The 16540-nt window shown below is 34.1% G+C and overlaps 1 protein-coding gene across 1 annotated transcript; it reads left to right on the top strand.

Annotated features, from left to right (window-relative positions):
- Positions 1–3669: 3669 nt before the first annotated feature.
- Positions 3670–13736, top strand: LOC142344230 (mediator of RNA polymerase II transcription subunit 7-B-like). The gene is made up of 3 exons (XM_075395783.1): positions 3670–3988; positions 12642–12867; positions 13359–13736. The coding sequence occupies exons 1-3, from the start codon at positions 3762–3764 to the stop codon at positions 13656–13658; spliced, it is 753 nt and encodes a 250-aa protein (XP_075251898.1). The 5' UTR covers positions 3670–3761; the 3' UTR covers positions 13659–13736.
- The last annotated feature ends 2804 nt before the right edge of the window (positions 13737–16540 follow it).

Genomic DNA, 16540 nt, shown 5'->3' with positions numbered 1-16540 from the left:
GCATAAGTGGTTTTTGTAAGTACTAGTTGGTCTGATGAAGTTATTTTGGCAGAGATAGTTTTTTTAGGGATCTAATTTTATAACAAAATTTGATCAGATTTTTTATCATATTTTAACAGATTTGATTTTATTGTTTTTACTTTTTTGTTTCATGACTTTGTTTCAAGATAATCATAAATTAGTGAGGGCACGTTTTGTTTGATGCGTATTTGGATGGCGGTTAAATGGATTTTCATTTCGAGTCGTTTCCGGAATTCTTCCGGCTATGTTTTTTTTTAAGATCTGTTCACACATTTTCATGATTTTTGAAATCAAATTGGAATAGTGATTCTGGTCACGCCGAAGCAGGATGTGGAGTAAAAAAGCGAGTGGTTTTGCGGCGTGAAATTTTTTCGCTCTAAATTTAAATTAGAGTGAGAAAACGGTGGTTGAACAAAAATTCGCTTTCTCGCTAGTGGTTTTTTGTTCACATGCGGCAATTTCACTTTGATTTTGATTGTTTTTTTCGGTTTTTTGGATCGGATTTGTTTTCTAAATGGTTTTCCCAATCCATTCATAGTCCCTTCTAGGTCTAGTTTTCTGTACAGTCAATGAATATTCTTTGAATTGTACGTCAGGACTTGTCCTGCTAAGTTTTTTTGTTTCGTCGTCTGACGCTCTTTTTTCGTTTTACATTTGTTCACACAGTAAAGCTGAAAAAGTCAAATTTTCTGAATGACTTCTTACTCTCACTAACGGCATTTGCGCGCGTGACGTCATTTCTCACTCGCTTTAGCGAAAATTTTTAGGTTATTTGCGTGATTAGATTTTGATCATACGTGACTTACCTCACTCAATAACATGACTTTTGCCCTTTAAAACTTAAGTTTTATTTGAATTTGTTTAAGGTCAAAGGAACTCGTATGAGCAGTAAAGGTTAATTAAACAAGCTTTATTAACTTATCGCTGAATGTTTTTTAGCCTAGTTTTTTGAGCGGCGTCGATTTTTCAGTTTAGATCTGTATCTGTTTCTATCTCTATTATATGGCACGCAGGTCTATTCTTTCGCAGCTATTCCGGCAATCTGCCGGCTATGCTTGATTAATGTTGAAATTATTTTTTTCATAAACTGATTTGTTCTGTTAGTCCAAATAATAAACCTGATAAGTCTTCAATTACAAATCAGAGGAAATGGAAGAGTTGTGTAATTTAAGTTCATACTGCTTCATTGAGATGACGAATTGCTTTTGAAATTTGTAAAACTTATAAAGAATTGCTTTTAATAGCCGCAAAGCGATAGCTGAGGCTATTACTGGCCTTCTCGTGGTTTTTACAATTCAAAGAATTTGAAGTGCTTTTGGGCGCTGTCTTTTTTAATGCTTTTCCCAATCCATTCATGGTCCATTCCGCGTCGATTTTTTTGTTAAGTCAGTGAAAATTCTTTTGAAATTGTGTCAGGACTTGTCCTGCTATCTTTTTTTTTTCATTGTCAAGATTTTGTTAATACCACATGACGTGACAATCCTTTCAAATCAGCTTTTTGTTCATTCGATCGCACAATTTAACGTCATTTTTCACTCTTATCGAAGAGAGTTTTTGTTCATTCGTGTGATTAAGTTTTTGGTCACGCGTGACTTACCCCACCCTCAAAAATGACTTCCTCACTCTGAAATTGACTTTTCTCTACTTTAACTCAAAGAGCTAAGTTCAAGCGAGTGCGTGTCACCTTGATTGAAGGGTATTTGAGGGCAGCTAATAGAAGCAGCAATAGGTTTAACGGATTTATAATCAAAGTATAACATCTCAGCCTTTAATAAAACGAAGTTTCTTTTTTGGTCTGATACTTTTATTTTTTTGTTGAGACTGCAGATCTACGAAGCTATTGGGGCTATTTTATGGCAATCTGGTGGCTAATTTTTAGATTTGTTTTTGTTCTTCTTGATCTCTGAAATATTTCAAGTAATAAATTAAGCGTTCTGATATAAAACTGCTATTCAATTCAGTTCAAAAATTATGAAGTACAAATTTTGAACTTAACATCTGAACAATTGCTTACCTTTTTGCGCTCCAGATTTGATCCATCGCTTAAAGGCAAAAATGATTTTATGAATGCATTGATTGCAATTTTTGGTTTCAATTTGTACCAAATCAGAATGAGAAGAAAGCATTTCTCGTCACATTTCAATATTAATTTTGATGTTTTTTTCAAAATCAAAGAGTTATAGAGAACTTTTTCTGCGTTCAATTAAAAACCTTTTCTTTTCAATATTCAATATACGCGCTTCTTTGAGCTCTTGCAGCCAAGAAAAGTGATTTTTTAATCCAAAATAGTGGAAAATTTTGTAAGGTTTATTTTGGAGCCAACATGGCTTCAAGACATTAGGAGTCCAATCAAGCAACAATTCTTGGTACTTATTGAATTTTAGATGTTGACCAAATTAATTTTAATGTATTCACTGTTTTTGATGGCTAGGTAACCGAGAAAAATAAATTCTGAAAAAAGTTATCTATATTTCCCGCAAAGTTATGCGATTGGTTTTTCAATCAATTCTTCGATTTTATTCAATTATTGGAATTTGAAGCTTCACTTTGAAGTAGCTTTTTTGCCAAAGTGGAAATGGTTTATTAATATGATCCATTTAAATTAACACTTTCGCTACGTTATACAAATTAACGGAAAGTGACATGCTATATTATTTTATAGAATTTGAAGCTGTCCTTAATTTGGCATTCATAGCCATTTGCAATATTATGCGAGCTTTTGATTTTCGAACAAAACATAGAAAACAATCTTTTTAGGTTCTTCGTTATGCTTTTTAAGCCTGCTTTTGAAGAACTACTCAATCAACATTTTTCAGCAAATTTATTGGGAGCAATTTCAAGTTATTATTTGCATGATGTTGAATGAACATTGTAAACGTATAAACGCATTTTTATAAACTCAAATTAAATGCGCGAAAGTCTAAAATGTGCAAATATATGAATAGTTTTGACATTCTACTACAAGTAAAAATAAGTTCTAAAACCTTGTGCTTATTTATCTATTGGATTCGTTGATGTAATTTGTTCAATTTGCTATTTTCTCCTTATGCCAATTTTGTGTTTTTCATTTCCGGATTTCTATTGGTAAGTTGCTCCACTTTCTCAAGCAATTTCTGATAACTGATCGGTCACTCCACTTAAATTGGTACATATTTTTCGGAAAAAAGACGACAGTTCCAGAATTTCCATCTCATATGTTCCCAAGATTTTAAGAAGCCTTTTGGTTATTTGACTGCTTTCTTTATAGTGCTTAATTGAATGAGAAAACATTAAAACAGAAAAAGTAATTAAACCTCTCTGTGCAATATATCGGTAGGCCAATATTAACGAGGCAACACATTAGGTGACCACCTTAAACTACTAATAATTTACCACCCCTCACCCCCCCCCCCCCCCCCAAAAAAAGGAATGGAGTTTTGGAACAAAAAATTGGCTTGTTTGGTTTTTCTGTAGCTGTGCATGTTAAAGTAAAATACTTAAGTTAATTTTTGTTTCTCTGACCAATTAAATGTGCTGGTTTTTCAACGTTAGTTGTTTGTCTGTTGTCTCATTAGAGGCAACTAGAACCATTTAGGAGTAATTGTTCTTTTGGCCCCAACCGATTTCGTCAGCTATATATGGGTGAAAATTTCAATATTTAACTATAACACCTTGAATTGTCACCTTATCTTCGTTTTCAAGAAGATGAATGTATGAATACGGTAAACAGTGCAATCAAGAGCAGTTAGAAATTGCCCATAATGACTTCTAATCCTCTGTTGGGAAGCGAGCCCACAACAGTCTGTGCATTCCCTACACCTCCCATGTGCTACATATCCAACTACACAGACGCAGCTGTTCAGTCGGGGCAAGCCCCCAAACCCCCCACTCTACCTCCATGGCCCAGTTTCTCCATATATGGACAAGAGTACTCCGTGTCCACTGATGAGCCCATTGTGAGCTCTTTGGAGTCTCAAGGAATACCAAGGTATCGTTAAAGTTAAAAAGATAAATATTCGCTAAAATCGAGAATATTTTTGCTCATTGACATTGCTACGCAATGCAGTAATCAACTCAGACTTTTATTTAGTGGATGGTTATACGCATGATGGTTTTACGGTAAGTGGGTGGCATTTTTTATTGTTGATTGTTATGTTGATAATCCCTCCTGAAAACCCTGATAGGTTTTACTATCTCCACATGCGATAATAGCAATTGTAACTTATTAATTGCTCTCGAACGACGTATGAAGCAACCAATGTAGTTGTGCGAGTGTGTTTTGTTTGGCGCCAATTTTTTTAATGCTTAGCTAATTCGAACATGCGGAGATATTTTGTTCTAGAATATTCCTGCACTAAGAAACGAGATAAGCTGTTAGACCTCGGGGCTGTTCATTTAACTCTTTTGAGTTTTCAAGGCTCTAAGTAACCTTATCACAGGGCCGCTGATGAACTTGATGGTGTTGGGCAATTTGAACTGTGGTAGGTTGGGACACTATAATGCGACAAGAGTCAGACAATCAATAGCTAATTAGGTTTTAAAATGGTGGAATTTAATTGACAATAAAAAATCCCTCCCCTAAAAGGGGTAGTTAGTCTACTCTGGGGTGACAAGTCAACTACTATATTTAACGACAAATATCGGCTAATAAAATATTACAAGAATTAAGTTCTATGAAACGGCACAGATTTCTTTGATTAAAAGTTCAGTTATCCGATAAAACAATAAAATATGAATTATGGCCTCACATGAGTAATCCACTACCGATCGGTTTTTGAGGAATTCGCATAGTCGCAGGCAAGTGTTGAAAACTCCGCATGAGAGAAAAAGTGACAGTGGATAGTATATAATTAATTAATGGCGTCTACGTAGCTCTCCTGTCTTTTTAAGCTGAAATTGGGTCTAGAATAGTGAAAAACGGGAAATCAAAATTTCCACCTCTTATCAAGCTGCGTAAACCGAACTTATTGTCTTGCTCGTATTTTAATATTATTGTGCAGTTTTTGGATGAAATCATCAACAGTGATGACCATTGGATTATTTGCAGTATGCGCTCTATTTTGGATCTATGTGCAAAGCTGATCCAACTTATTAGGATAGTCAATTAATCAGTTATTCACAACATCAAAAAGAATCGAGAACGGTCACTTTTCTGCATGGAAAATGAAAAAAATGTGTTTAAAAAACTAATCAGTTATTAATTCAATCACTCAAGTCAGTTTCTAAGGTGTTCAATGTAAACAGTTTTTTTCTCTCAATTAAGAGTGTCTTTATTGTTCCGACCCACTTTAGTGGAGGAGGAACTATATACTCAAATGGGGTTTTTTTGTTCGGACAATTTTGGCCGATCGATATAATCATAAAAAAGAAGAAAAACATTGTTAATTCCTTTGAGTATGAACTATAAAATACAGAACATAGTTTAAAGGCAATGTTGTGTTAAGAAGTATGAATGAAACAAACGTCACCTATTGTGAAAGTTTAAAATTGGATTAAATTTACAATGTGCTAAAATATCGACAAATTAAGAGAGATGAATTATAATTGAGAAAAATTTTTAAAAAATGCTAATTCTACAATTATCATTTTCGAGAAAAGAGAAAATTTTAAAAAATGCTAATCCTCCAATTAACATTTCATAGAAGACTAAATGACGCCCTAAAACTAAGTCAAATTAAGATTGAACTTGAAAGATTTGAGATTAGAATTCAATTCAGAAACCGTTGGGTCTTTTAGAAACTTATTCCAGAAATGATTTTCTATTGTAGTTTTGAGAGCCCGCTTTTTAGGGATATTCCGCCTCAAGGTGAGAGGCAAATCGTTATACCGGTCAATTGTTTTTTTTGAAAAACAGTTTTGCATTATATTTGTTTTTTGGTTTGCTCCAAATGACAGCTTGTTTGTACGGTCATTCATTTTAGCACTTAGGGTGGCTAACTTGAGTTCATCGAAAGCTGGTAGATCTGCTTTTAGAAGTTTAATAAAATATATAATAACCCGATACTTTATGAGGTATTCTACTGGTAAGATTTTGTGTTTGATCTTGTGATCCTGTCAAATTTGGTTCTATTGAAACATGCCTTTAATCCCCAGTTCAGTTGTTTATTTAGAGTAACTCGAAGTGATTTTTTAAGACCTGAGAACAGAACAATTGGGTAATGCAGATGACTTAAAACAAGAGCGTTCAGTGAAGCAGATCTTGTTTTTTCTGGAAATATAATTTTGATGGAGTAAATGACCTTTATGCCAACAGCCATTTTTCTTAGTACATTTTTTATTTCTTCATCGAAAGAAAGATTACAGTCAATATGAACTCTCAAGTATTTCAACTTTTTTCTCGAGAAGTGTACATCCGTTAACAACTATTTCTTCGATTTTGTTCCTTTTAGGGGCTCAAAAAATAATGAATTCGGTTTTGCTTTCATTTACATTTAGCTCATTTTTCCTGAAAAAGAATGAGTTTAGCAATACTTTTTTCAAAATGTAACTTTGATTCGGAAATTGTTTTTCCACTGCAAAAGATAAAAGTATCATCAGCGTACTGGATTATATTAGAATTCACACCAGTATCATCTTTCATATCATTTACATATATGTTGAAAAGCAGTGGGCCTAGCACAGTACCTTGTGGTACTCCACGGTTAAGTGCTATCCAATTTGATTCATACTTCGAGAATTTGACTTTTTGCTCACGGTTTTCTAGATAAGATTTTAGAATTCTATTTGCTTGTTCACTAAAACCTAAAAGTTTAGTTTTGTGCAGAAGAGTAGGATGTGATATCGAATCAAAAGCTTTTGATAGATCTAAAAAAGCTCCTGTGACGATGTTTTTTTATTGAGATCATATCTGATTTTTTCAGTGCAATATAAAAGAGCATCTGTAGTTGACATTTTTTTCTGTATCCAAACTGTGTTGTTGCAAGCAGCTTATTCTTCTCTAAATAAGCTAATATTTGATCTCGAAGAGGGATTTCGAAAATTTTAGCTAGAGCTCCAGTAAGCGAAATTGGTCGATAATTAATCGGATCTTCAGGATCATCTTTCTTAAAAAGAGGCAACACGTGGGCACGCTTAAGGTCGTCAGGAAAGCGTTGTTCAGTTTAGAATTGGTTAAACAAAAACAGAGAGGTTCAGCTATGTGTTCTCTTGTATCTTTTAAAGCCCAAGCTGGAATGAGTGATGGACCCAACGGTTTTTCAACATTTAAATTGTTGAGTATACCAAATATCTCCTTGGTTATCGTATACCTGAATATAAATTTGTTAGTGTGGCGTGCCGGATTATTACGAAATTGATACTGTTCTTTTTTAACCAAAATATTCACCTAACGCTAAAAAATTTATAGTTGAGAAGATTGGCAATATCATTTCCATTGGTCAAAACCGTTCCAAAACTGTTTTTGAGTCTTGGTATTTCTGTCTGTGTTTTTTCACAGTTTCTGATTTCGTTGATGAAATTCCACCTTTCTCTTGCACTTTTTGAGTTTTGAAACACATCTAACAGATGTTTTCCATTTTCCTGCTTCAAAACATTTTTGTTGTTATTATTTGATGTCTTTGCCAACTTTTTACTGTATTTTTTGATATCCATTGTTGATGTAGCATTATTTTAGGCTTGTCATGGCGTATGAAGACGGTCTTTTGTGGAGCATGCTTTTTAATTACCGTTTCCAATGACGCGCAAAAGTTTTTATACATGATTTCAGGATTTTCTGATAAATAAAATGATCTCCAATTTATCTTTCCAACATCTAGGGAAAAAAGCATTTTTAGAGTAGTTTCTTTTATCAAACACCATTTTTTTGATAGCTTCTTTATTTCTAACGGTTTCACCAATTAAAGTAAGCGTGGCTAAGTGATCACTTTTTAGAATCGAGTCTAGTACCTGGGAACTTAAAAAATTTTCGCATATAACATAGTCTATTAGCGACTTCGTTCTTGATGTTTCTCTTGTTGCTAAAGTTGTATTTGAATTCAGTAAACCGTACGGCAAGATCAGAGTTTCTAGAAGATTTCTTTCATTGCAGTAATTAATGTTATAGTCACCTAGTAGAAAATTTTTTTTATTTTTAGTCGCTGCTCTATCTAAACCCAGGGCTAGCTCTTCCAAAAACAAATTTATTAGTTGTTTTTTGGACACTAAGCAAAATTTATCAACGTGGGTTTTTTATTTATTTTACACTCTACCCAAACACTTCTAAAATGGTCTTCTGACATTGTCTCTAGATCATTTCGTGCTTTTGGATGAAGTTTTTTCGGAACGAGCAAAAGAATACCACCGCCTTTATTTTTCTCTTGAAGATCAGTACGTCGGTCGCATCTGAAGGACACTAAGTATTCTGAGTGTATCGACCAAAACGGAATATCGTTAACTGATTTCAACCACGTTTGTGAGAAGCCCGAAATACAATTGTCACCTAGGTCAGATAGAAAATTCTTAGGGAGCAACCTTTGTCCAAGCACGCGTTGACAATTTTGATGTAGAAACTTCTCTTGATCGTTGTATTTTTTCATTAAGGTGGTAAACTGGGTGTAATTGAGAGGTGGCACTGGGTTTAATTCTACGTCACCTGACAAGAACAAAAGAAACCTAATGACAACCAAGGAGTAAAGAAAATTCCTTAAGATGCAGGTAAAAATGATCTTTTTTGGATACGCATTATTATTAGACATGCACGATGACATCCTCTCAGGATTTATTGGTGTAGTAGTGAAGACCCAGTTCCTTTTATGTCGTTACACACAAAATAAGAAGCAAAATAAAGTGGAACTGAAGCTTCATTTTGAAACTATACAAATAAAAGAAGACATGAAACTAAGAATATTCAGCAGAACAATTATCTCGACTAGTATTGACCTCCCATATAATTGTAACTCTGTCTCCAACGATTGCGGTATTTTGGGTATTGATTTTCATGAGGTCGTACACATTTGCAACTTTATTATTTTCATCACCTGCTAATGCATGCATTTATTTTATCATTAAAAAGTTTAATTCGCTCATTAATATGTTCGTTTTTTTTGGCAGATTACGAATTGGTGGCACTTGCATTAGTACAATATTCTCAGGAGATTGCGTGTTTCTTATTAAATCAACCAAATCTGTATACTTCTCAAACAACTCGTCTGTTTTTTTGTTTTTCTTTCGGAATTGAATTCGTCCCGTCCTGAATGAGAACTGTTTTGATCACTGTTTTGGGCAATTGTTTAACAACTTCAATTTTTTCACAGGTTGTTGAGCCTCGATAATCATGTACGCAGATATCTTCTGGCATAGTACTATCCCGCCACCAAATTTTTCACCAGACTGCTTCCACAAGATTTTGTATTTTTGTGGGAACCTCTTTTTGGCTCAAAACGTCTTACACGAACCTCTTGAATGAGGGGGGGTTTATATTGGTTCGTGATTTTACTTGATTCCTTTGGATCGTCATTTGACTTCTTTTTTTCTAGCAAAAATTGACTTGCCGAAATAACAAACTCTTTGATAATTGAGTCTTTCTTCAATTTTTTAAAATAAATCTACATCAATTTGGTGCAGTTCATTTTTATTATGCGAATTGAACTCCTCTTGGTTCATCATGTTGATAATTAAGATCTATTAAGGTTGTTAAAAGTATCAGATGAAAGTTATAAGAATTAAGAACAAGATAAAGGAAAGCTAAAATTCTGTTTTGTGATTTTTCTTCTTTAAGAACACATGAATAAAGCAAGGTCAACTGTTCGAAACGAGAGATTGCGCTTTTGTGAGATTGCGCTTTTGTGAATCGTACAGAGTTGTGAGTGGTATCATTAAAAATCACGTCAAGCGTAGAATATGGAATTAAAAAGATTTTTCAATTTTCACTTTTTATAGGGAGTTATCGAGTTTTAAATTTTGGGAATATTAGACGTATTTTAGCCGTTTTTATTCACTTTTTCGGTATTTTTGACCTAATTTTCGTCCATTTTGCTTAAATTTCTTAAAACTGTTAACTGGAGTGTTATTAATTTTATCTCTAAAGAAAGAGGAGGGTTGCTGAGTTGTTCGGTTTGAGTTTGTTGGCTTGAATTTACGCTAAATTTTTCAAAATTCATTTTTGGGACCAAATTTGCTTTTTCAGCAGACTTGCTTTGAATTTGCTGGGAGCAGATTCCTTAAAAATGCTGCCGTATTCTTTTTAAGCTGACAATCAAGCTAGTTGTACACCCACTGGCTTTGAGAGTCTTCTGGAGTCATAATTTTGCCAGTTTTTTGCAAATTTGAACTCGTTTGTCAAAAAAAGCATTTTTTATTTAATGAGTGAAAGCTTTTGTTTAAAAATTGATCTATTTTACAACCACTTGAACAAATGAGTATTTTGTTAGACTGGCAGCAACATCTGGGCTGATATTGATCTCGCCATGGATCCTTACGATAAAAAATTTTTTAGATTTTAATGGCGTCAAAATATTTCCGCTATGTAAATGATTTTTATGTATATTTTTTACAAGAATTTCAAATCAGGGCTCAATTAATGGCAGAAACATTTTACAAAAAACCATGACCCAACGAGATTATATTATGGTTTCAAAGTTAAGCGCGTGTTTTCTATGGCTCTGACCAATTGTTTTCGTAAAAAATATTTTTATGTACTTCTTGAATTTTGCTTTCATTTGTTATCTTTTTTTCCCAATCTTTAGGCCCAATAACCTATTGTCCCCTGTCAAAGATCCAGTTATTTTTCAGGAGGTATAAATGAACCTTGACACTTCTTTCAGTTGTTATCTATTGTCTGTTATGACATTGAATATATTTGTTTTAAGAAAACATCAGTTGATTTTGGAACTTTGATTTTTGAATCTCATTTTTCTCAACTTCGGGCGCAGGCTCAGTAACAACAGGCAAAGACCAATTTCCTGTGGGTTGTAAGTTAATGTCCGTAACGGTTTTATGTTCAACAAATGGTCTCTTTGTTTTGATACTACGCCTTTTCAGTTTTTTTTAGCATAACTGCATTATTTATGAGTTCAGTTTGTTTCCTTGTCGCATTATTGACCAGTGCAATTGAAAGAAAGTATAGTAGGGAAATGCACAGCGATGGAAAAACGCGTATCTGAATATTAAATTGTTTTTGTTATATAGTTTATGCTTTTTGGGCTGAGACACAGTTACCTCGCAAAATTTTATTGTTTTTTTTGTTTCTGCCTATGTTTGTCTTTCTTTTTTGTTGTTTTGCCCCATATACCTATCAACGATAGGTCTCAATTGCTTCTTCAGGAGATATAACTGAACCTAGTTAAAGAATTCAGTTCACAGCTGTCTGTTTTAATGACTTTCAAATTGAAATAAAAAAAAAATTTCAAATGTATCATTTTTGCTTCCATTTTCGTAACCATGTGACTCAATCTCACTAATTAGAGTTTTCAGTTAGGTTTATCGATTCAAGCAAATTTTTGTAAGTTTGGCTCTTGGTTATACGTTGTGATTGATTGCTTCGACCATTAATTTCATTAAAAAATTTTAGAGATTTCTATACTGTTTAATTTTTGGTTTTCTTTTTGCTGTCATGTCTACGTAATCCTTTTAGAAGGAAGACTCTCTGATGTTAAAATGAGGTGAAAGTGACGATATACAGTTCTTGCAGGTAACATCTTAAAATTAAAGTGCCTTGAACTTTGTGATCTCGTAAAATTGTTTGAAGTTTTGGCTTCTTTATTTATTTGTTGTTATTTTGAGGGGTCGTGACTTAGTCTCATTATTAACAGGCCCAATAGGCTTCCTGGGGTTTTGCTACTCAATTCATCGCTGTTTGTTGAAATCTCTTTGAAGTCTGTTGTTTCTTAATATTTGTTTTCAAAAACATAATTGGGTTTTTGAGCTTCGGCATTTTTAATTAATTTTTCGGTCAATTTGTAGCTCAGTGTCTGTAAACACAGATCACAACCCCTTTCGAGTGAACTATAATTTAATCTCTATAACGCTTATAGCTTCGAACATTTGTTTCTGGGCTTTGTTTCTGCTGTTACTACGAGATTTCTTAAAATATTCGAGATTTTTTGTTTTTGTACATTTTTAGTATTTTTTTCTTTTTATTTTATAACAATAATCGTGGGTCCCGTTGGCTTTGAAATTGGCTTTGAAATTGGCGCAATTAAACCTGGGATAATGACATGTCTCAATTGCTTCCTATGGAGATATAAATGAACATTTTTGGGATTTCAGTGTAATTAATTCTTTTGAAAAATCGAAACGTATTTTTGAACTTCGCACCTTTTTTGTCGACCTATTGACCAGTCGCATTGAGGACAGGTTCCATATTTTTTCTAATGATGTATAGGTTAAATTGTTTCGTTTAGATTTTATCTGATGCGAGTTTGATTTTGTTATGATTTTATTTATTATAGAAATCGAGTTTTGGTCGTAAATAGTGATTGTTGTTTGATATTTATTATTGTCCTTTCTAGTAGTCATATTATGAACAACGTTCGTTGGCCCTCTAGGGTGACATTATTGTTTTCCATTGGCTGTTTATAGAACGATATGTACGTTTTTGAAAGTTTTCTATCTCTTCGTCATTTGGTAGCCAATTAAATCAAGAATGTGGATGAGCGGGGTCGGAACCCTATGTGCGTACGCACATTAACGAGCCTCCTTGTTCACAGTTTAATATTATTTTTCAGACTCCACCCTGAAGAATTCGATCACAGGGACCAACTGAAGAAAATGAACCATTCTCTACTTCTAAACTTCCTCGACCTCATCGACATCCTGATTCGAAACCCCTCTTGTGACCTTGCCAGAGAACAGAAGCTGGACAGTTTGAACACTTTGTTTGTTCACATGATGCACCTGGTCAACGAATTCAGACCACATCAGGCGCGAGAGACTGTCCGAGTTATGCTCAGGGTGAGTATGTTTGGTGTCAATGAGCAGATAAAATTGCTATATATATATATATATATATATATATATATATATATATATATATATATATATATATATATATTTTAAGTCCGATTTATATATATATATATATATATATATATATATATATATTCATATTCAAGAAAGTCGAGCCATATAAGTATAGGTTTTCGGACTCTGCTTGAAGTCACGGTGAACTTCTGCCGTTTAACGAGAACCACGTCGGCTTTTGAGATGTTACGCCAGAATTGCAAAGTGAATTATGCAGTGTCACGTAACCTTGATTGAAACACGCAACTTGCAAGCTTCAAAATGTCGATAGTACATGAAAGTCAACTTCTGGCTATGTATATAGGAACTTCTGGCATTTTGACGTCTGGCACTGCACACTTTCGGCCGACTTTAGCTCATGTAAACAGAGAAAGCTGATCGAGTAATTTAACAGCATAATACTTATCACATTATTTTTCAAGGCACAATTGAAGCAGCGCTCTGAAGTCTGTGACAGATTGCAACAGTTCTATGACAAATTGGAGCTGCAGTTTGCCAACTACCTCGAAATGGTTCCAGATAATATAAAGTCACAGGTGGAAGGAAACCAAGCAGAATCAAAGGAATCCTCTGACACAAATTCCACAGAAGTTGAACCAAAGTCGGAAATGAGAAGACCTCAGACTCTTGAATATTCAAATGGAGTCGAAGTGCAATCAAAGAGAAATGATTACAGAGATCACGATGAAAACATTGCTTTGGATTTAGATTCTGTTGAATGAAATCATTCTTATGTTTGTATCATGAGTTTTTGTCCTTTTTTTGTCATATTGTGATATCAAATTTAATCTGCCTATTTATCTGTTATCTTTTCGAAATTGAGAAGCAATTTGTGTTGTTTTTCTATAGATTAAAATCAGTATGCTATTTGGTCAGGCATGTAATATGGTCGGACATTGAGAAAGGGATTTTTGGTAGAGACATTGTCTAGGTTATTATAACATAACCGACTAACGTCGGGTGAATTGATCTCAAACGACCGGTGAGTGGTTGGCTTTGTCAGTAGCTAGCCACAGTTTAGTGAGGCTAGCTTCAGCTTAATTGAAGTGGCGTGAGGTAAGGGTAATAGATGATGACATCCTGCTACATAACAGCAGCTGAAGTGCGGCATCAACAAAAGAGTTGGGGAGAGAGAGAGAGAGAGAGATTGAGTGTGCGAGAGATAAAATGTGAACTAGAAAGAGAAGGAAAGAAACCCAAATCAACTGAGAGGGAGAGAGAGGTAAGAATATTTTCCATTACGGGATTCGAATCTTAGCAACTTTTAGTTTTCTAGCCTTGTTTGTAATTAAAACATACCCGGCAGATTAACGGAAAATACCCGCCGTTGATTCCAATAAGCATGATTGGGATTGAACGAATAGAATATATTAAAAAAAAAGATTTTTGTACAAAAATATTTTTTAAGTCCGATTTATTTTGATGGCATTTCGTAGTTGAACATACTTCTGTTTCTTAGAGAGAGGCTACAGGGGCTACTATCAACACCAATAAGCATTAGAGGTGGTAACTAAGACTTATAGGAACGACGTTCAAATAGCGGGCATCTAAAATTGGGCTTTATGGGTTTATCCCGTTTCTATTTCTGACTTCAATTTTTTATACCGACTCTGTTCATTTTGAAATGCTTTGCTTAGCAACTGATGTTCAAATTCATTTTTAGCAGAATGAGAGAAGAGAGAAACTAGCCTAGAGAAGTCAAAAAGATTTCACGCAAAATGTCGAAAAAGCGGCAAAATGGTAAAGCGAAAAAAAGTTTGACGAAGTAAAAAAAAAATACGAGCGCAATAATAGCCGGCTGAGAAGATGAGGGCGGCTATTAATCATAAAAAAACAAAATTCAAGAGAAAAGTTTCCCCATTTCGCGGTGAAAACGTTCACAGCGGTTTTTTGTCTCTGGAGTTCTGTCATTTAACCCATCAGCAAGACTTAAAAAGTTCTGTTGGCCAGTAATGATCGTTAAACTCAGAAAAGGACAAAAATATTCAATAATTTTAAAAACAGTCGTAAATCTTAACAAAATCTCGCTAAACTTCGTCTTATAATACCTTCATTGTCTCAAGACACTATCGAGGAGCCGTTTTTTGCTTAATTTTATTAAATTCTTGAAAAACGATCTTCATCTTCGTAGCACTCTTTCTGCAGTCAGGTTTTTTATTTTGAGAGAGTTCAACGAAAGTTAAACTCTTTCTTGTTGCTGCAAAATGAACAGAAAATTATCCTCATTTGCAAACATCTCCCCCACTCTATATATTTCTCATCAATAGTGTAATTATCACATTGAGCTCACGTTTCAGAATTTTGCATTAGTGTTTGACATATTGCAAATCTGTATCAAAATTTGGTTTATCCGATGGAAAGTTTTGAACTTTTTACGCGCTTTCCCGTGCTGCCGCAGCGTAACGTAAAATTTGATCAAGATTTTTTCACTCTGTTTTGCACTCATTTTAGTAAATTTAATTTGCTAGTTCAAAATGGCTCGAATTGGAACAAAAGTTAGTGTCAGCCTCTGCTACTTTTGAGTCAGAATCATGTCTAAATACTATTTCTCGACTCAAAATTGGTGTTATAGAAAACCATATAAATTAATCTGTCTGATGAGATCAAAAAGGCATGACGAATTTCGCATTATACGGAATTCCAATATATTCATCTGCAAATGCGACCCCCGATCATTTTTAATTCAAATGCTGGCGCTGAGAAATTTTGCTTCCTTGTCTGTCGTTTTTTTAGTGTTTGCCTTTTCAATATGCAGTCACGTCAAGCAATCTGACAATATCATATACTAAAAACGCCCGGATTCAATTTAAAAAATGAATTGCAGGAGTTTTAATTAACTTTCTGTTTACTGCAATTCTTGGATATTTTACCTTAATTTGACGATGATTTGACTGAGCCTTACAATTGGTATCAAATTCACGTGTATCCAATATGACTAGCTTGGAGTATCAGTGATGTCATTTTCTTCCCGTACAAGTAACCAAAATTGGTGTCATTTCAGATCGAAAAAGGAACTTTTTTTTCAACAATTTTTAAAGTGCTTCGTTTATTTTAATGGGACCGTTTTTGGTTTGTTTATAGGTGGCGGTCAAGCGAGCCCAAAGGCAAGCAAGCCGAATTTCGAAAATGAGGTCATGTAAGCCGAAAAATTTTGGGATAACCGTATTTTAAGTTGCCCTTCATTACGACGCAGAGGTATACCCAAATCGTCACGGGTAGATATGCCCGATGCGTGTATCTAGTGTTCGTTTTTACTATGTTAATACATTGAAAGTGGAAAAATATTGCGGAAAATAGCTAATTTAGCAAAAACCGGCAAAATGGAAGGGAAATTAGAATCCCGTGTTCGCAAAAGTGTCCTAATCCGAACCGCGAAATACAAGAAAAAACTTTATAACCTATTTTTCGCACGGTTTTTATCACGCATCTGCTCTATTTATGCATCGATTTTTCGCACGCAATGTAGCTCGATTTTGCATATAATCCTCAATTAAGCCTAATTTAATCACTACTTATTTAATTAAGCCTAACTTATTACTACTAGTAGTGTTTTATTACTACTTTATTACTACTTATAGTACTTTATTACTACTTATAGTACTTT

Source organism: Convolutriloba macropyga, chromosome 8 (assembly GCF_964194025.1).
Source record: "Convolutriloba macropyga chromosome 8, txConMacr16.3, whole genome shotgun sequence".
NCBI lineage: Eukaryota > Metazoa > Xenacoelomorpha > Acoela > Convolutidae > Convolutriloba > Convolutriloba macropyga.
This window is presented reverse-complemented; position numbering and strand designations above follow the sequence as displayed.

Coding starts and splice junctions, on each gene's coding strand:
- LOC142344230 (XM_075395783.1), top strand. CDS start 3,762: ATGACTTCTAATCCTCTGTTGGGAAGCGAGCCCACAACAGTCTGTGCA. Junction 3,989..12,641: donor GAGTCTCAAGGAATACCAAG/GTATCGTTAAAG, acceptor ATTATTTTTCAG/ACTCCACCCTGAAGAATTCG. Junction 12,868..13,358: donor CTGTCCGAGTTATGCTCAGG/GTGAGTATGTTT, acceptor TTATTTTTCAAG/GCACAATTGAAGCAGCGCTC.